The sequence below is a fragment of the Oryctolagus cuniculus genome, chromosome 20, assembly GCF_964237555.1.
Source record: "Oryctolagus cuniculus chromosome 20, mOryCun1.1, whole genome shotgun sequence".
In the NCBI taxonomy this organism is placed as follows: Eukaryota; Metazoa; Chordata; class Mammalia; order Lagomorpha; family Leporidae; genus Oryctolagus; species Oryctolagus cuniculus.
Genome location: NC_091451.1, coordinates 12,449,323 through 12,470,252, shown reverse-complemented (window position 1 = coordinate 12,470,252; position 20,930 = coordinate 12,449,323). Strand labels below are relative to the sequence as shown.

Here is a 20,930-nt window from a genome sequence, read left to right as displayed (position 1 = left end):
TATGACAGAAGTAAGAGACCCTTGTGTGCAGTGGTTCTCAAACCTGGCACACATTAAAATTTCCCAAGGGAAGGCCTTCAAATAGTACAGTTGCTTTTGCCTTATCTCTTAGAGATCATGATTTAAATGATCTGGGAATGGATCCAGGTCATTTACAGGCTGTTTCTCAAACCCCACAAGGAAATTCTAATATGCAGCTGGGATTGAGAATCCCTGAGACAGAAGGACACCAAACTCAGTTCTTAAGAAAAACAGATAATGGTCAAGCAGACAAGGAGAGCTCTGTGCAGGGAGGTAATAGAACTCATGGTACCTCCGGGGAGCTGGAGGTGATTCTGTAGAGCTCAGTGTAGGAAGTTTCAGGGAAGGAGGACGTGGGGAAGGATGAAACTGGGATGTAAGGCAGGAGGCAGTTCATCTATGGTCTGTGACGGAGTTTGGACTTTTTAACAAAGTTGATGGACAATCCATGATGGCATTATCTTTTAGAAAAGATAGCTTCAGGGGCTGGCGCTGTGGCTTAGCGGATAAAGCCGCTGCCTGCGGTGCCGGCATCCCATGTGGACGCTGGTTCAAGTCCTGGCTGCTCCACTTCCGATCCAGCTCTCTGCTATGGCCTGGGAAAGCAGTGGAGGATGGCCCAAGTCCTCAGGCCCCTGCACCTGTGTGGGAGACCTGGGTGAAGCTCCTGGCTTCGGATTGGCGCAGCTCCAACCGTTGTGCCCAATTGGGGAGTGAACCAGCAGATGGAAGACCTCTCTCTCTTTATCTTTCTCACTCTGCCTCTCCTTCTCTATGTAACTCTGACTTTCAAATAAATAAGTAAATCTTTTTAAAAAAGAAAAGATAGCTTCAGCAGTACCATGGAGGATGGATTAGAGCAGGAATGGGGAACCTTTCTTCTGTTAAGACACATTTGGGTATCTCTAATATCATCTGTGGGCCGTACAAAACTACCAACTTAAAAATTAGCCTGCAGTAGATTTATTAAATATCAAGTCTCGCCTGCAATAGCCTTGGCAAGCTAGACACAGGCCTTATGTGGCCCGTGAGCCAGATGTTCCCCACCCCAGGATTAGAGGGACTGAAAGCAGAGAAACCAATTAAGACACTATGGTAATCCACATAGGAAGGAGGCCTAAACTAAAAGAGTAGTACTGGCAGGGTGGGAGAGAATTCAAGGAAAAGATAACAAGGAGGCAAAGTCGATAGGACAGGTGGATATGGTTTGTGATGTGGCAGTTACTTTTCTTTATTTTGTACTTAGTTTTGCTCATTTGGTGGATCTGCCTAGAATTAAATATTTCAGAGGTAGCGAGGAGCTCCGTTTTATGGACATGTTAACAACTTCCAGTGTGGAGTGTATCTAGTCATTTAAAATCCAAAAGCGATCAAAATAATCAGAGGCTGTTTACAATCCCTAAAATGACTAAATTCCTGACATGCTTAAGGCCAAGCATCTAACATTTCCACCCAGATTGGTGGGGGGAGAGCGGGAAAACAGCACTAAAACAAAGGTTTGAGAGATTTTAATTAACACAAATGGCTGTGCCTAGTCTTTAAATCTGTCCAAAGCAAATGGAGTGAAAGCCTTCTAATCCTTCAGAGCTTCTTCTGGCAGTGACCTCAGAAAAAAGAGCCTCCCTCCGCCATCATCAAAATGACTTCCTTTAGATCCTTGTTGTTCCTTGTAGGTCTTTGATCCCAGGAATCTCTGAGGCGGGGAACAAAATGGGGCGGGGTAGGGGGAGGTAAAACATCGAGTGTCCTAGCACTGAACTTGGCAATACCTCTATAAAATATTAAATTAGACCTTAGGCTAACAAATGTATTCCAAAAATCTCTATCCACTATTTAAGGCTTTAATGTGATTTTTTAAAAGAGAATAGTTCTTACCACATTGGGGTCATGTCCGCCAGTAGCTGCTCTGTCTATAGTTGTGGTCCCCTTAGTACCTGATGGAAAACATTAGGAAAATTAGGGCTTCCTTTGAGGGGGAAAAAAAAATTCTGAGTTGCATTGCTATAACATTCATCATAGTATTATATGATTGTACCACTGTAGGACTCAGTGGTATCAGCATTCATGTAAACTTTCTAATTTTTGTTTCAGAAAATAACTTAAACAATTTTTTTAAACAGTATTTTCAAAGTTGGAGTGGTAGACATTTTTTCTACTGAGAGCTTATATCCCACAAGAGCAAAAAATCATTTGAGGATTACATATAAGGAAAAAAAAACTGAGGCTACAGAGTGTATTTTAGTACAATTTTTTTTTTTTGACAGGCAGAGTTAGACAGTGAGAGAAAGGTCTTCCTTCTGTTGGTTCACGCCCCAAATGGCCGCTGGCTGCGCCAATCCGAAGCCAGGAACCAGGTGCTTCCTCCTGGTCTCCCATCAGGTGCAGGGCCCAAGCACTTGGGCCATCCTCCACTGCACTCCCTGGCCACAGCAGAGAGCTGGACTGGAAGAGGAGCAACTGGGACAGAACCTGTGCCCCAACTGGGACTAGATGTGGGGAGCAACTCGGACTAGACTAAGTTACTGGAATTAAGACTTATTCTATGCATCTGCTCTCCCACAATATGGCGCTGTGAGAGGAGTAAACAACTTTTACACAGCTGCCTCCAGTTCGACCAATAACCTGCAGGAGCTGATCCTGCTCCTGATTGGAGGAGAGCAGCGTACTTGGCATGTGGGTAGCAGAGTTGGGATTGGTGGAAGAGGACTATAAAGGAGGAGAGAGACAACATGCACTAGGAACATCTAAAGGGAACACCCGGATAACATCTGAGCAGCCCCCGAGAGAGCCGGCCTGTGGTGTGCCACTCCCCCGTGGAAGTGGGGAAAGTGGCAGGGGGAACCGCCCTTCCACAGAGGTGGAAGGATCGGCAGCCAACCCGGGAAGAACCAGCAGCAAACCCGGGAAGGGCCGAGCAGACAAAAGAACAGCGCAGGGTCCTGTGTTGTTCCTCCACGAAGAGGGGGAGCGACACTAGAACCCAGCGTGCTGGCACCGAAGGCAGAGGATTAGCCTAGTGAGCCGCGGCACCGACCTTAGTACAAATTTTTTAAGAATTAAAAAAAATATTTGAGAGGCAGAGAGAGAGAGACAGAGCTCCTATTTGCTGGTTCACTCCCCAAATGTCTGCAAAGGCCAGTGCCAAAGCTAGGAGCTGGGAATTCAGTCTGGTCTCCCATGGGGGTAGCAGGAACCTAATTACTTGAGTCATCACTGCTGTTTCCCAGGGTATACATTAGCAGGAAGCTGGAGCCAAAACGAGGCTGAATATAAACCTAGGCTCTCAGACTTGGGATGTAGGTGTTTTTTGTTTTGTTTTGTTTTGTTTTTAAGAGTTATTTGTTTTTACTTGAAAGGCAGAGTTAGAGAGAGAGAGAGAGATGCAGAGACAGAGAGCTTCCATCCACTGATTCACTCCCCAAATGGCCGCAATGGCTAGGGCCTTCCTCCACCACTTTCACAGGCACATTAGCAGGGAGTTGGATCAGAAGTGGAGCAGCTGGGAATCAAACCCACGCCGGTATGGCATGGCAGCATTTCAGGCAGTTGCTTAGCCCGCCATGTCACAGCACCAGCCCCAAGATGTAAGTTTCTTAAGCATTAGTCTAAACAACTCCACCCCTACCCCAATACAAATTTTACTTGAAAAAATGAAATGATAAATCATGTATGTATATGTATACATATATATACATACCCTCAAATAACTCAGATATGTATCCACAAGAATGACCAGCTGTGGATAACACAACAAACAAAACATAAAGGTGAGGATAGGGGAGGAGAATGAGGGAGAATGATACGCACAAGCTGACTGGGAGAAGGGGCAATAAAAAGGGGAAAGATGGAGAGTTGTAGGGTACGAAGTGGGACCTATGCCAAATTAAAATATAGGGGAACTTCCCTCAGTTGAATTTTATTAAATATCAAATAATTTTAAAGTAATTATGTCCCATGCAGTATCTGGGACACACTTGTACTAAAAGTTCTTTGTTTATCTGAAATTCAGCTTTCAGTACATGTGAATACTGTATCCTAGATATCTGCTTTTCTACTTAGTGTGTGATGCAAACAAGTTACAGAATCTATTGTCATTCATTAAAATAATGCTAGGGGTGGGTGTTTAGTCTAGTTGGCTAAGATGCCAATGTCCCACATTGGAGTATCTTCAAAATTACATTCCACCTTTTCTCCAGCTCCTGATTCCACTTTCCTGTTAATGCAGACCCTGGGAGGTGGCATTGATGACTCTAATAATTGGATTTCTGCCACCCAAAGACTTAGAATGCATTCTTGGGTGTTCAGGGCATTTGGGGGCTGAACCAATGTATGGGAGCTCTCTCTTTTTGTCTCTGCCTCCCTCAGTCTCAAAAAAATATTTGACCTAATATTGACAAAGGTCCACTTTTTTTTTCTATCCTCAAATTTGTACTTATGGGGGAAAAAAGCATTTTATTTTCTCCTGGACTTATGTGAGGTTTTATACGAAATGAAAGAATGATTCAGATTAGAAATTAGCTCGTGGCCAGTGCCACAGCTCACTAGGCTAATCCTCCGCCTAGTGGCACTGGCACCCTGGGTTCTAGTCCTGGTCAGGGTGCCAGATTCTGTCCCGGTTGCCCCTCTTCCAGGCCAGCTCTCTGCTGTGGCCCGGGAGTGCAGTGGAGGATGGCCCAAGTGCTTGGGCCCTGCACCCCATGGGAGACCAGGAGAAGCACCTGGCTCCTGCCATCGGATCAGCGCGGTGCACCGGCCGCAGCGGCCATTGGAGGGTGAATCAACGGCAAAGGAAGACCTTTCTCTCTCTCTCGCTCACTGTCCACTCTGCCTGTAAAAAAATAAAATAAATAAAATAAAATTAGCTCGTAACCTACTAATACTATAAACCGAACTTGGACATTCAAAAAGCTCAGATTGCCTCAAACTTGCAGAAGCCTGTGCTTCAGGGCAGCATTGATCAAGGACCCAGATTTAAGCTAACTGTGGCTGTGGTTTTCCGCCCCTGCCTGTCAGCATTTCAGCCTAGCACTACTATTTTCCTTTCACTAGCACCTGCTGAAGTGTATTTCAGCCATCAGAGTAATACTGAAGTGAAGTAAAGGTTAAAACTGAGAGGAATGCCGTGGTTTCAGAACAGAGAGAGTTATACAGTAAATAAGATCTCAAGACTATTCATTTCCCACCTCAGTGGGCTTTCACCTCCATTTATAAATGTAGCATAATATTCATATCCAACCTTCAAGTTCTTCTCAAAAAATGAGTTCAAGGAAATGCTTAGAGGTGGGGCTTGGCAGTGGTGTAGGGGAAGGGGAGGGGTGGGTGGGAAGAGGAGGAAAGCAATACTGTCAAAATCAAACATCACCAGTTATATTATTATCGAAGATAAATCCCTTTAAACATCAGCAGGTATCATGGAAAATTCAGCTGAATTTAGAGACTGCTTGGTGCCTGTGCTCTCTAAGATAGGTGACTGCCAAAGGTCACAAATTGTTCTCTTGACTCTACAGAAGCCAAGGATATGTGCCATTTACCCTGATTCAAATTACAGTTTTACTCTGGTGGGGAAACAAGCCCTTCAAATGCAACCTGAAAAACCAAAAGGAAAGATTGCGTCAGCGTGTAAACAACAGAAAAATGTTTTCCTCTTCTAGACTAGGTGAGGCAGTCTACTAAACAATGGTAATGCTATACCCTGGGCCTCATGGGAATTTGCAAGCAGGGATTGCTTGAAGTATAACAAAGTCAGTAAGATTAACACAGGAGTGTATTTTGCCGAATGAATAGATCACACCACTGCAACTCAGCCAACCAGCACACAGGACAGTGGAAGGAGGGATTCTTGGCCAAAAGCAGTTGGGTAAACTCTCCTTGTACTTGGAAGTGCCTAGACCAGAAGGACTTGTACCCTGATTTGCTGGGAGATATGCCCAAAATTACATTCCACCTTTTCTCTAAGACAGATTTGTGAGATTCAATTCTTTTGAAAATAGATGAAAAAAACACTATTAAGTACTCAAACTTCAGATAATCACCACCTTATGCAATTGCCCAACCCCCTCTTGAATTCCATGTCCCAGTGGCCTGATTTATCTGTGGTAGAAAAAAAAAACAGTATTGAACAAACATTGTGGAGGAGGTGGGCAGTGACTTTCTGGAATGGAGGGAATGTAGATCGGGGAGTTGAATAATAGATAAAGCTTGTAGAGCAGAACACCAAGTTTAATAGAATCTAATCAAGGCTGCTAGTAATACACTTTAGTGCCACAGAGTGTGGAACAGAACATCAATAGATTTTTTTTTCTTTCATTTGATATATAAATATGGTACATTTTGTCCTGATGGCAGGAGAAGGCCAATCTCTCCTGCAGCATTTCACGTTCCTGATTACCACTCACTTATTTGTAGACTTGAAGCCTGATGGGGTTGGTGCCACCTACTGGGATAAATGCAGAAATACAAATCTCTCAACCTGTTTTGGAACCTTTCTTTGTTACTGAACAAATTAACAGTAGAGTACAAGTTTGGATTCAAAGCACAGCATTTAGAGATGGAAAACGCACTCCCATTTTACAGCATAGTCTAGGAAATGAGCTTTGACTACAGACTCAGAAGCCTGGCTTCTATGAGCTTGTTTCTGGTTGTGTAACATTTATTCCATAGAGTCACTGTGAGGGTTATGCCACGTGCTAAGTTTTCAATATATTCTACTATATGTTAAGGTTGGTTTTTGATCTTTCTTTTGAGAGTAGAGAGACAGGGAGGGAAAGAGAGAGAGAGGTAGAGAGAGAGAGCTCTCCAATCTACTGCTTCACTCCAAATACCTGCAATTGCTAGGGCTGGGTCAAGGCCAAGTCTAGGAGCTGCAGACTCAATCCAGTTCTTCCGCATGGGTAGCAGGGATCTAACTGAGCTATCACAGCTGCCTCCCAGGGTCTGCACTGACAACAAGCTCGAGTCAGGAGCCAGAGCTGGGAATTAATCCCATTGGTTCCAATGTGGGATTCTGGCATCAACTGTGAGACTAAACACCCACTCCTTTAATGGTTGTTTTATATAAAGAAAAAAAAAACTGAAACGAAATGACTTGTCTTGGTCAAATAACTGGAATGTCCCAAAGTAGCGCCTCCAATTCATGCACCTAACTCTCAACTCTGCTTTTTCCATTACATTACAACTTCCCAAAATTTGATGGTAAGATAATTTTAGTAATGAATAAATTTAGGATGTGTTGGAACACAGCATTAAATACTATAAATCACAGTGAGAAAATTATTCCCTAATTCATTTAAATTTGATGGCCTCAAGGAGGGCATTTCAATTTAGCACTGGTTTTCTTTAAAAATAGTCTATGTCTTTGCTAAACTCACTTCCTAATAAAGATATAACAAGTTTCAAGCTTCAGCATCTTTCTAGGCCGTTAAACTTTTGTTGGTTTCTTTTTGTATGCTTATAAGTTTATCTTCTATTATGAACAGGTTTTTTGTTTGTTTGTTTGTTTCCCCATTTAAAATAGTATTAGAGGAGCAGGCATTTGGCCTAGTGGTTAGGATGCTCATATCCCATATCAGAGTGCCTGGGTTCAGGTCCAGGCTCCACTCCTGCTTCCAGCTTCCTGCTGATGAGCACCTAGAGAGGTGGCAAGTGATAGCTCACATGACTGGATTCCTGCCACACACATAGGAATCCTGGATTGAGTTACCAGCTCCTGGCATGGGGCCAGTGTGGGCATTTGGGGTGTGAATCATCAGATAAGAGCTCCCTCTCTGTGTCTCTAAATTAAAACAAAACATACGAATTTTATTTTCATGCAATACATTTAAGAAGTCAGTCTGAATAGGAAATAAATAATAGTGTAAGTGATACACGAAGCTGGGTACCACGCCAATGTTGGTAAAAATCTCTTAACAATTTTAAATCCCTCTATGAAGAGAACTTTTCAGCAAACACTAAAGAGTATAAATAGGTTAATACAACCAAAATCTTGGACTTTTTTAGAACTACTTAGGCTCAAATAAACCCAAAGATTTTGTATATGTGTGTTAGAAAGTGAAAACTGCCTATTATCAATGTTTCATGCATGTGGGATCAATAGAACATAGATCAATTGACTACTCACACCTATGGGTACGTTAATTTGTAGCAGCTGAGGAGAATATGGCCCTGTCCATTCCCCAGGAGTGTAAGAGAGAAGAGTCTTGGTTTCAGAGCTGTCCTAGTTCAAAGTTGACTTAATAGTCTGTAAACAGGGTGGGGGAGGGTCTCCTGAGGGACTCAAGTTGACTGGAAGCCTTCATGATTTACCAATCTAGGTTTGATCTGAACCTGGAGCTAAAAGGATTTTGGCTCTTTACCCTTTGGAACCCTTGAGATAACCTTCAGCTAATTTTGAAAGAATTCATAGCCTTCCTCTCCTGTATATTTCTAATTTGTATCTTAATGTCTATAAACTATTTCTGGTTGCATTCCAAGTTCTTTCTTTACAATTCTCTGCTGTCCAATTCTTACCCAAATATAAGGTGAAAGAAATATATGTATAAAACACTGACTGAAGGATAAGTAGTCCATCAAGTCTTCTAAGTTTTCTAAATTTTACCATTGGCCAAGTCAGGTCAGCACAATGCCATGTACCTTGAAAATCATCTTGAGTTGGTTCATTACTTTTTAAAATTTCAAATTAATAATATGTTATCAGTTTTCACCAAGGAACACATAAGCAGCCTAGGAAATTTAGATTCTAAATTCATATTAGAAATGTTGTTGAGGACATTAGCTGCTATTATCACACATATAGTGTTCTGTCTCCATTATAAAGACCTGGAAGAGGTCTCAATACAAAAAAAGCGCTACATTTCTCCAAAGCAATTGGTTTCCTGTACCTGGTGGACACTGAAAATCTGTTTCTTTTTTCCCCATTCAGCAAATGTTTATTGAGTACCTGTTATGTTCCAGACACTGAAACAGCGGGGGTAGAGGTAGACTTTCTATATGACCCACCTCTAGACATTGTCTACAAACAAGTTCCATTCTACCTACCCAAAGCATCCAAAATTGGGCTGGCCCAGACTGGTGTCAGCTAGCTCTAGTACTGGGCCAGGTAGGACCTGCCATGAGCTATAAGCCAGGGTTAGGACTTAATATGGCATAATAGTTCAGCTATTAAAAAAAACTTTTGAGAATGATCAAAAGTCAGTATGTTAAAAATAACCACAAGCCACTGGAGGGAGGCCTCTATATTTTTTCATTCCTCATTCATACTGGTAGTGAAGCATAGGATAGGATATTTCTGCTCCCTTGCCTATGATTTTTTTCTGGGGCACTCTGGTGCCTATTCCTAATGTAACTTGTGTGTATGTCTCCTGAATCAGTTGGGTTCTCTTCCACATAATGGTTCTGAAGGTGCAAGATTTAGGGACCTCTCCCCCTGGCAGAGTCCTAATATGGCACAGGGCCATACATGGCAAGAGACAGGGACCACAAGTGTGTCTGTTGTCCCATTTTTTTTTACTGGGAAATTCAGACCAAACTTGTAGCCTACCTCTAGCAACTATAAATTACTTCCATTATGCTGTTTCATGATTTACTTGACTTGGACTTATGTTCCCTCTCCTTTGATTTGCTCATCTATTTATTTCATCTTACGTGTTGTGCATGACTTGTATATTTCATTTTTTTAATTTACTTGAAAGAGATACAGATAGAGGTCTCCCATTCTCTGATTCATTCCCTGAATGTCTGCAACAGCTGGAGTGAACCAAGCTGAAACCAGGTCCCATGTGGGGGCAGGGACCCCACGATCTGAGGCTTCACCCACAAACCACCACCCAGCCCAGGGCATCAGCAGGAAGCTAGAACTGGGAGCAGAGCCAGGACTCCAATCTAGGAAACTGATTCTAGGCACTCCGGACATCCCAAGCAGCATTTCAACTGATAGGTCGAAACCCATCCCCCATGTAACTTTTTTTTAAGAAAAAATTATTTTGTTTTTATTAAAAGGTCAAGAGACAGGATAGAGAATGAGAGAGATTTTTTTATCCATTGGTTCACTCTCCCAGAAGCCCTCAATAGCCAGGGCTTGGCCAGACTGAATCCAAGACAGGAAGTCCATCAAGGTCTTCCACCTGAGTGGTGGGGACCCCAGCACCGAGTCATCACCCAGCAGATGATGACTCGGTGCTGGGGTCCCCAGGGTGCACATGAGCATCAAGTTGGATTGGAAGTGAAGGCAGGACCCTACCCCAGGCACTTGGATATGGCATGTGGGCATCCCAAGCAGAGATGTGCCATCATGCCCACCCCTATGTGTGACTTATAAGCTGTTCAATCTCTTCACGGAATAAGAGGAGGAAATTAGAGATATACATACTGATACTGATAACATTGTTATCCCTTCGTCGTGAATTCTCACTGCATATCCACCTTTAAAAATAGAGATACTTCAAAAAGTTAAAGGAAAGTGGAATTAAAAATAATTTTGATGTAAAAACTTTCTGCATACAAGGTGTCTTCCAAAAGTTCATGAAAAACATTAAAAATTATGGATTTCAAAAATTGCTTGCATCAAAATAAACCTTTTAACTCCTTTTCCATGAACTTTTTGAAGTACCCTCATACAAAGTTCAGATACATATATACTTGAAAATTCTCTCCCTGCCTCTCAGAGCCATTCCTTTATTCTATCTTCTATGGGGAAAAACACCATGATTTCCTCTAGTGATGCTACAAATTCTTTGAGTGATATCTCTGAAACTCCCAGAGGAACAAGGGATTGGTGAAATTCACAAGCCATTGTGAAATGTCTCTGAAGTAGTAGAATCAATTCCAACAAGATTCATGAGATCAAACAACTCTAATTCCTAGGAAAGGGGAGAAAGTGAGAAGTGAACTAATGTCTTATTGGGTGCCAACTCTCTATTAGCTACATACACTAAGTATATGAAATATTACTTTATCAAGGCAAACAATTTTCTCCATAGAGGACCCTTACCTTGGATATGACAACTTTTGAGTATTAACAATAATGAAGATAGTAAAAAAAAAAAAAAAAAAAAAAAAAAAAAAAAAACCTAACATATTTGCCAGGCATTGTATTGCTCACTTTGCAAGTAATATGGTATCCGGGTATCCAATGTATGACAAGCCAGACAAAACCGCAAACTGCATATTGATGACACTGTACCTACCTTGGAATCCTGGAATATTTAAAAATGCTTGCTTTGGCTCAAAATTTTGCTGTAAGTATAGTGATAATTTCAGATCATTGGCCTTCTGATAGTTCTTCAAGGCTTCAATTCTCAGCTCGATCACTTTGCCATGAAAGTCATTCTGAAAGAGGATTTTTATCTTTATTTTTTGCCAGGCAGAGTTAGTGTGAGAGAGAGACAGAGAGAGAGTTATAGACAGTGAGAGAGAGACAGAAAGAAAGGTCTTCCTTCTGCTGGTTCACTCCCCTAATGGCCGCTACGGCAGGTGCTGCGTTGATCTGAAGCCAGGGAGCCGGGTGCTTTCTCCCGGTCTCCCATTTGGGTGCAGGGATCCAAGCACTTGGGCTATCCTCCACTGCCCTCCCTGGCCACAACAGAGAGCGGACTGGAAGAGGAGCAACCAGGACTAGTACCCAGCGCCCCAACTGGGACTAGAACCCGGGGTACTGGCGCTGCAGGCGGAGGATTAGCCAAGTGAGCCCCGGCACCGGCCAAAAGAGGATATTTTTAAAACTTACTCAGATAGTGTTGATAGCTAAACTCAGTGTTACTTGAATATTCTTCACTCAAAAGTCAAAGAAAAATATCCTATCGAGTTTGATCTATAAAGGCTGGGCAGAGGTGAGTGTTTAGTGCAGTGGTTAAGACTCCCATTGATGCATCCACATCCCATATCAGAGTGCCTGGTTTTAGTCCTGGCTCCACTTCTACTTGAGCTTCCTGCTAATGCAGACCCTGGGAAGCAGCAGATGATGGCCCAACTACTTGAGTTGTTGCCACCCATGTGAACTCCTAGATGGAGTTCAAGCCTCCTGGCTTCTGCCTGGCCCAGCTCCAGCTGTTGTAGACTTTTGGGGAATGAACCAGCAAATGGAAGATTTCTCACTGTCTCTGTTCCTTCTGCCTTTCAAATAAATAATTAATTAAACAATATTTAAAGGCTGAGAAAAAGTGTATGTGGTTCCATCCCCCCCGTTTCAACTCGGAAGAAATACTATATATTCTAAGTCACTCAAGGTGGAGCCAGAGACAGGTTTGTTTTGCCATTTCTTGATAACACATTTCTTTTAGCAGGATAATTGGTGATATAGGATGAAAGGATTTTTTTTTTTTTTTTGACAGGCAGAGTGGACAGTGAGAGAGAGAGACAGAGAGAAAGGTCTTCCTTTGCCGTTAGTTCACCCTCCAATGGCCGCCGCGGCCGGCGCACCGCGCTGATCCGAAGCCAGGAGCCAGGTGCTTCTCCTGGTCTCCCAGGGGGTGCAGGGCCCAAGCACTTGGGCCATCCTCCACTGCACTCCCTGGCCACAGCAGAGAGCTGGCCTGGAAGAGGGGCAACCGGGACAGAATCCGGCTCCCCGACCAGGACTAGAACCCGGTGTGCCAGCGCCGCAAAGCGGAGGATTAGCCTAGTGAGCCGCGGCGCCGGCGAAAGGATTGGTTTTTAACAATATGAAGCTAAAAGCTTTTCTTTGTATGAATGAAATCATATCCTATATCCAGCCTTGGAAGACCTTAGTACCTGGTGGATGTTGGCTTGTTCCTGATACTTGACCCATTCCATTTTCCTCTGTTGCTTTTCCTGGTGGAAGAAAGAGCCTCTGGGTGACAAAGTAAATCAAGATCAGAAATCAGTTTTCTTAAAATGCTGAAAAACCTTTACAAAAGTATGATGTCATAAATTCACTATTAAATCAGTTTCAGCTGTACAGTCCTTGGGCCAGCATTGTGGAACAGCATGTTAAGTGACTGCTATAACATCAGTATCCCATATCAGAGAACCAGTCCATGTTCTGGCTGTTCCACTTCCAATTCAGCTCCCTGCTAATGCTCCTGGGAAGGCAGTGGGGTATGTTCCAGGTACTTGGAACTCTGGGTTCCTGGCTTTAGCCTGGCCCAGCCCCAGCCATTGCAGCTATTTGGGAAGTAAGCCAGAGGATGGAAGATTCTCTCTCTCTCTCTCCTCCCTCCCTCCCTCCTTCTCACTCTGCTTTAAAAAAAAAAAAAAAAAAAAAAAAACACTTTAAAAAAGCCTTCTATAATCCTCTTAATTGACATCACCTGTACAGTCCACTCTCTAAAAGTTAAATGAATAGGGTTATTTTCTGTGAATGAGTTGCTTATGGGAAGATTAGATATAAGCAAATACTTTCAAATAAATTTTCAAAAGTGAATTAACAAGTGTGCTGGTATCACATAGCTATTGCAGAATTGGAATTGTTGGTATAGCTTCTCTTACTTTGCCCTAACATAATTTTCCAGAAACTTATAATGTCAGTCTAACTCAAATATAATTTCCTAGAGGAAGCAGATTACTTATAAAAATTTGCAATGATTCAAGAGCATATCATAGCTTAGGCAGATTACTGCTGCATTAAAAATGTCTAATTTATCTATTTACAGCTGTGAGAGCTACTATCATTAAGATGGTTGTATTACCTTCTTTATCTCCTTCACTTTCTCTGCAAATGATACCTCCAGTTCATTCTTGGTCCTCCTAGGTGACGAGGGGGATTTGGGAGCCTAGGAAAAAAGAAGAAAGCTAAAGGAATAGGAGGTCCCAGGAGAAAAGTGCAATGCTGGGCAGACCACAGAGGCGACATACTCTACCCTAGTTGCCCAGACCATACCTATTTGCCCTCCCAAAATAGCTCTGATTGTCAATAGGATGGTTCCTGTTGCATTATACCAACAATCCTGAAATGCTAAGCACATGCAGTCCACTTACCTTTTCATCCTCAAAGTCTTCCTTGGTTTTTATCTGTGGTGCTTTTTGTTGATCACGGAGTTCTTCTGTCTCAAATGTCTGTGGAGAGACATTTCGGTGAAGCTTTAAATTAGTGGGAATTAATGTGAGGGAAGTGGAAAACCAAAATGGGCAAATGCTTTTGGTTCCTGCCAATCAGCAACTTCTCAGAGCCTTACAGGAAAAGTCTGCTAACAAAGGGGGATGAACCCTTCCACTTCATCTCTTAAATGAACCTTCTAATAATAAGTCATTAACTTAACCTTTATTATATGACACTTTAAGCTACTTTCTACATTACTTGCACAATTCTACTACATTCCATTCTCATTTAAGCCTAACAACTCTTTGAGGACTATTTGATTTCTGTTTTATAGATGAGAAAACAGACTTTAAGAGATTGTATTTTGTTTAGAATGAGACAGCTAAAAAAGTGCAGAGCTGCAATTTTATAATGTATACAACCTAAATTTTAAAAATTTTACGACACCAAGGGAAAGACAGAAACAGAGACAGATGGATAAGAGCTTCCATTCACTGGTTTACTCTCCTGATGCTCACAATAATTGGGGCTAGGCCAGGCGAAAGGCAGGAGCCTGAAAATCAATCTGGATCTCTCATGTGAATGGCAGAGAGCCATTATCTGCTATTTCCTAGCATGTGCCTTAGCAGGAAGCTAGAATCAGAAGCAGAGCCAGGACTCAAACCCAGGCACCATGACACAGTGGTGCAGGCATCCCAAGCAGCACCTTAACTGCTATGCCAAATGCCTGCCTGCCCCCAGAGTTGGAATTTGAACTAGATCTTTTTTACTCTGAAGCCTGGGTTCTTAGTCACTAGGCAAGCTGCTCTCCTATTTCTCCTTGTCAAAAAAAAAAAAAAAAAAAAATCAAGGCTACTCAAAAAGTTTGTGGAAGTGAAATTGAAAGATAATGAGAATTTCCTGTTAATGTTTTTAAGCCTTCTGAATGGGTAGGGAAAGTTGGTCACAAGCTAAGGTGTTAGGACATCCCTTATAAAAAGTCTTTTGGGAGCTCTGGAGAAGGTGAATTTTGATAGAGAATTGTGCTGGTACCTTTCTTACCACAAGGAGTCAAGAACTTGAGAACTAACACTGACAACTCATAGAAGTGATTTGTAGCTGCTACTGAGAACCAGAAGTGAATCTCAGTACAAGATGCAGGGCTTGAAGGCATCCTGATCTTTGGTGGAAAGGTGAACTGAAAACAGCAGCCAGAGATCATATCACACACCTGTTTCTATCAGAAAACACAATTCACTCCTCTAACTTCATAATGTGCAAAAAAAACACTGGTGTCTCAAGGGCTTAGTCCACAAAGGAATTCTCCCCCTCATCCCTTGTTTTCCCAGCTGGAGGCTCTAATATCATTATCTTAAACAATTTGGTCATCATTGTAAAATCAGGGAAATTAGAATTGGGTATCATTTGTTCATTAATTCAGCTTAGACTTATTGATTTTCTGCTATGTTCCAAGCACTGTGTTAGGTGCTAGGGAGTCAGAAAAAGCAATCAAGACATTAGAGGAACTTGTATTCCAGAAAGGAACAGGGAGATAAGACATGAGTGAAAAATTAATAATTCACAAATAGTAAGTTCATATATGACAACTGCTATGGGAGACAGAAGCAGAGCTGTATAAAGGAAAGTAGGAGGGCCTCTCTGAGGAGGTGACATTTAAACTGAGACCTGAAGGAAGAGAATGAGCCAACCACAAGGAACTAGCATTACAGACAGGCAGGGGGTAAAGCAACAGCAAAGGCCTTAAGACAGTAAAAGGCTTGGCCTGTTTGAGAAACCACAAGGCATCCAGTGTGTGGTTTCCTAGAAAGCAAGGGGAGGGCTTCTAGGAGAGGAGACTTGAGAGGTGGCTACAAACCAGATTGTACCACAGTAGTGAGTGGCTGAAAAGGGTTTTCATAAGAAGAGTGACATGTTTTGATTATTTTAAAAAGAGCAGTTTGGATGTTATGTGAAGAGTAGATTGGAATGAGGCATGGGTAGAAACAGGGACGGGGGGTGGGGGGAAGAGGCCTCAGGAAAGGGGGATTCTTTGCATGGTGATCTGCAGGATAATACTTTCAGGAGATCCTTAGAGGCACACCTTGTTCCATAGCATCGCCATTTCCTTCCGAAGCATCTTGTTTTTCCTTTCCTGTTGGAGGGAGAAAGAACCAAACAAACAGAAACATGTGTTTGTTCAGCCACTAGAGTGAAGTTGGAAGAAATTACTAAGACAATGATGGGAAAGGGGTGCAGGGATATAGCAAACCACAGAGGAAGGCAAAATCCAGGAACATGAGCAGTGAGTTTAATGAAGATAATGACAAAAAAAATTTAGCAAGTTACTGTTATGAAAAATAAGTTTAATTACAGTGATGTGAGATGATATCAAAACACATAAGTTCCTAACTTAGAAAAATTTCTCTGGAGGTTGGCCTGTTAGGTAGGAAGTCAGATATGAGCTTATGTGTGTGTGACAAAGGCCTAAGGAGACATTTGGGTCCAGCATGTGCATCTCAAAGTCATCCCAGTAATGTTTCAGGGGCAGCCCAGTATTTGCATCCTGCCCTGCTCCTTCTACCTGATAACCTGCCAGGTAGGGGTCCCCTCCCCTTCTGCCTGATAACTTTCCAGGTACAGCCCAGTATCTGCACTTCAAATGCCCTCCCTGCTCTTCCTCTAACAGGGAAGGTGCCAGCCAGACTTCCCCTGTCTGATAAACTCCTATTTGAGTTTTCTCCCTGAAGTTTTCTATTTAGATCCATAAAGTCTTTTGTTTCAGGAGGTTATGTGTGAAGACAAAGACCCATCTCCTTAAAAACCAGACGGCGCTCTCAGCCCTCTGCCTCTATGCTGGGTCGCCGGCCTGCCTGCCCAGGTGTAATCTCTCCACTCAACCATGTAACCTTGCTCCTCCCCCCAGTCCAAACAGCTGGGCACTCTCTCTCGGGTTCTGTCTGGAGAGGTGCCCATCCGTTCTTGCGGATGTCCTTCCCTAATAAATTTTGCTACTTACTCTCCACCACTCTGTCTCACGCCTGAATTCTTTCTCGTGTGAAGACAAGAACCCTGCCACTCACCAGTAACAAGCCCACTAATGTCTAATTTTATGTCTTTATTTGCACTTTGATTGATATTTTTTATTCTTTTTTAAATTATAAGGCATAACATGCCTATATTCTTTAACCCCTAGACGAAAAAGTTTTTAAAGTCAAAAAAATATGAATTTTTACTAGCTAGTCCTGTTCTTCCCAACATTCCATCTTACTTCTTTGGATCACACTGGACTTTGTAGACCAAGGACATAAATGTGTTGGAGCATCAGTTGCCAGAGATGAATACTTTGTCTTCCACCCATATCTGACAACAGCAGCAATGGAATTGAGTCCTGTGCAGGAGGCTGTTCCCTGGACCACCATTAACATCTTACCAGGTTCTGTTTCATCTCCTCTGCTTCTTTAATTAGCTCCATAACTGAGGATTCATCATACCCCTTCCCTGCCATGATCTGCCTCATGATCTGCAAACTAGAAAAGAGACATCATAAAATTACATATCTCCAAAACAGTAATATTAGCATTATGCAACAGTCAGGAAGACAGTGGGTGAAGGCTGCAATCTAGGGAGTTATGGAAGTTCTGGACATGGCAGTGTCTCTGTGAGTAGGATGATTCCATTCCTAATTGACATTCATCTTAGCTGTCTGCTCAGTAATACATTTCGTGCTCCTAGGTCTCCACAGGTAATGATACTCCTTTCTACTCCTTCAGAAGAATGTTTTGATGTATGACTTTTGGTTCTTCCCTGTAAAGGAGGAGATTGAAGAATCTGATGTCCAGGATAAATCTCAGAGTTACTGCATTTCCTTGTCTGTCCATCTCCTTGTAACTCCCTTGGTTCTCCAAATAAAGATATTTGATATTTGAGTTTTAGGGGAGAAACCACTTATATCCTTGTGGTAGTCCCTAGAGAATTAAAGTTATAAAGAAGTTTCTAACAAAATTGCAGTCAATACCAACTCTTTGTGAAATAGGATATCCCTTAAATGTATAAATGTATGGGATGGGTGTTTGATCTGTTACAATACTTTGTTGGGATGCCTGTATCTTATGTCAGGATGTATGGGTTCCATGCCTGACTCTGCTCCCAAATCCAGCTTCCTGCTTATGTGCAATCTTTGATTGGAAGTGGTTGGGTCCTTGCCACTTATGTGAGAGACCTGGATGGAGTTCCTCACTCCTAGATTAGGCCTGCTTCAGCCCTGGCTACTATGGGCATTTGGGGAGTGAACTAGCAACTGAGACTGTCTCTCTCTCTCTCTTTAATACATAAATAAAATTTAAAAGGTATTGTTTTGTATTTGTGTGCCTTGTACTTTTTCCTCCCCATGTCTCAGCAGTTGTCTAGGCTTTTGTGTTTTCTTGCCCTGAGGGAAGTCTGTGTTGCTGGATTGTAAGCAGCTGGTGCTTGACCACACATTTTTGCCTTAGTTTTTGTTCTCCAAAACTCTGAGTCCCTTAAGATGCTTATGACAAGAATGTTCACAAAAAGTAGAGCAACTGAGGTGAAATCTTCTGAGACTAGAAAGGAATGAGAATTGATGAGTTTAAGAGCAATAAGAACTCTAGTAGTTATGACATCAACTGCCTTGTATGTTTAGAATGGCTGGACCACAACCCAGAGGGCTGCTAGGGTCAGAAAAAAATTTCATATTTCACGTCTCAGCAGAGAAAAAGTAGAGTCATTTATCCTAAAGTGATTCTACAAACATGAATAAGGAAACAATCAGTGTAACCACGGGACACTGAGGTGACTAAAGGTTCTTACGTGTTTCTGAGGTGGGCACACTAGGGGGAAGAGTAATAATTGTAGCCCTTTGAGATGAGGGCTGAGTCATATTCAAAACAAAAAACCTGAAAACTCCTTTCACTCTGATTTTGTGTTTACAAATTCTTTACCTACCGAAGCTAAGGGTCCAGACTTTTTTAAGAAAACAAAGCAGAACCCAACAATGTAAATGATCATTGCCAAGCTTATGGAGTTTAAGTCCTGGAGGCTTTCTAACTCTAGGAATCCTGAGTGCAGAGCCCTTACCTTCTTTGTTTTTCCTCCAAGTTGGACATCAACTTCTGGAACAAGAGGTTGTTCTTGTCTTCTAAAGGTTTTAGCATCTCCAGCAGTTCCTGCTTCCTTAGCTTTAAGTCCTCATTCAATTCCTTCAAGTAGTTGTCATCTATTTTAGAGCTTCCGGGGGAAGGGACACCAGCCTTTAGCCTGGGCTAGTAGAGAAAGAGCCTCATCTCCCTCCTGGGTAGTTCCCATTTAGCAATGGCCACGCAAGACTCACCTTTTTGAGGGCAAGCAAGATCCTGAAGAGCTTGCACCGCTTGTCATCTTGAATGGAAATGTCTTCTCTAAGAATAAAGAGGCCTCTTTAAAATATGTGCCTTAATTTGCCATCCAGTTAAGTCCTCATTTTTGAGCTGCTGTTCTTGAAACTCCTGTTGCATTGGACTGATTTTAGTTACAGCTTGAGGTCACAATGGCCCTAAGACCACAACATCAGCAGGTATTTTAAGTAACTCCAGCATCATTGACAGCTTGTTGTCTAAAAATACTAACTGCTCTGATCAGTTCTTGCCTTAGCTTTACACAAATCCTAAAACTCTAAATCTGAAGTCTGTGAATGAATTGAATAGAATTGCAGCATATCTATGTTATAGGATTTCTATAGTCTTAGAAAATGGTGGCTTGTCAAAAATAACTCATTAGTCTTCTGTATATAAAGTTAATTAAAAATGAAATTTTAATGAAGAATGGGATGGGAGAGGGAGTAGGAGGTGGGATGGTGGTGGGAGTGGGAAGGCAGGTATTGGGGGAAGAACCACTATATTCCTAAATGTACCTATGAAATTTGTATTCATCAAATAAAAGCTTCCTTAAAAAAACTCATCAACACTGTGACATACATCCCTCTGGGGCATGCCTACTATCTGTAGGGCAGAGCTTTGGAGTCTGTAAATGAGGAAAAGATAAAGACAAAGCACCTGCCTTCTGGAGATTTTAGGAGGAAAGACCGCTTCTAAATGACATTTAAATAAATAGAGATCAAAGGTCTATAGATAGAATAGACTAACATAATATACAAGGCATTGTCATTATTTTCCAACCCTTAAAACATGTTAGAGAATAATGTCAAGGTAAAAAATATTAGGCATGTAGCAAGAGAATATAATTTGAGAAAGATCCATACTGTCAATATGTCCCTCCATAGCCAGGAAGTCTGTAATTCTAGGTTTACCTTCAAATTGATTCTGCTTCTATTTTCCTCTTTTTATTAGAACTACATTTTTTTTCTGGGCCCTGAAATCATCATCATGTCATTTAATGAGTAGAAGATAATCCAAAGAGTTATACATTTGTTTTTCATGCCCTTATTTTTTTATTAAAATTTTTGTAAATTGGTATTTTACTTATTTGAGAGGGAAAGAGAGAGAGAAACAAAGAAGAAGAGAGATGCTCCCATCCATTGGTTCACTCCCCAAATGGCCACAGTGACTGAGGCTGGGGCTGGGGTTCGGGCTGTGTCAGAGTTGGGGCCAAGAACTTAATTTAATTGTCTCTAACATCATTTAAACACAGTTTTAGAGTGGTAGAGCGATATTCTTAGGAAAACTCTCAAGTGTGAGTCTTGTCAATTTTAATTTTAACTGAACATTCCGGCATTTTGTTGGGATGTTCTCCAAAGTAGCTTAAACACTTTTATCTTTTGGGAAACCTTAAAAGCAAAGTAATATAGAAATAACACAAAATTTACATTGTCAGAACTTGGTTTGGATTTTGGCTTCATTGTGAGAAGTGAACTGCCATTGAGCAAGTGACTAAAATCTCTGAGCCTCAGTTTCCACTTTTTATAAACGAGACTGGTAGTACTGATTCG

At 41.9% G+C, this 20,930-nt stretch overlaps 1 protein-coding gene across 1 annotated transcript; it reads right to left on the bottom strand.

Annotated features, from left to right (window-relative positions):
• Positions 1-1,514: 1,514 nt before the first annotated feature.
• On the bottom strand, positions 1,515-19,538 carry CCDC196 (coiled-coil domain containing 196). The gene is made up of 10 exons (XM_070065117.1): positions 19,338-19,538; positions 19,085-19,234; positions 17,421-17,517; positions 16,092-16,142; positions 13,951-14,028; positions 13,662-13,745; positions 12,745-12,804; positions 11,202-11,343; positions 1,897-1,955; positions 1,515-1,714 (listed from the first exon to the last, which is right to left on the bottom strand). Exons 1-10 carry the CDS (start codon positions 19,382-19,384, stop codon positions 1,595-1,597), a joined length of 888 nt encoding a protein of 295 aa, XP_069921218.1. The 5' UTR covers positions 19,385-19,538; the 3' UTR covers positions 1,515-1,594.
• Between the last annotated feature and the right edge of the window lie 1,392 nt (positions 19,539-20,930).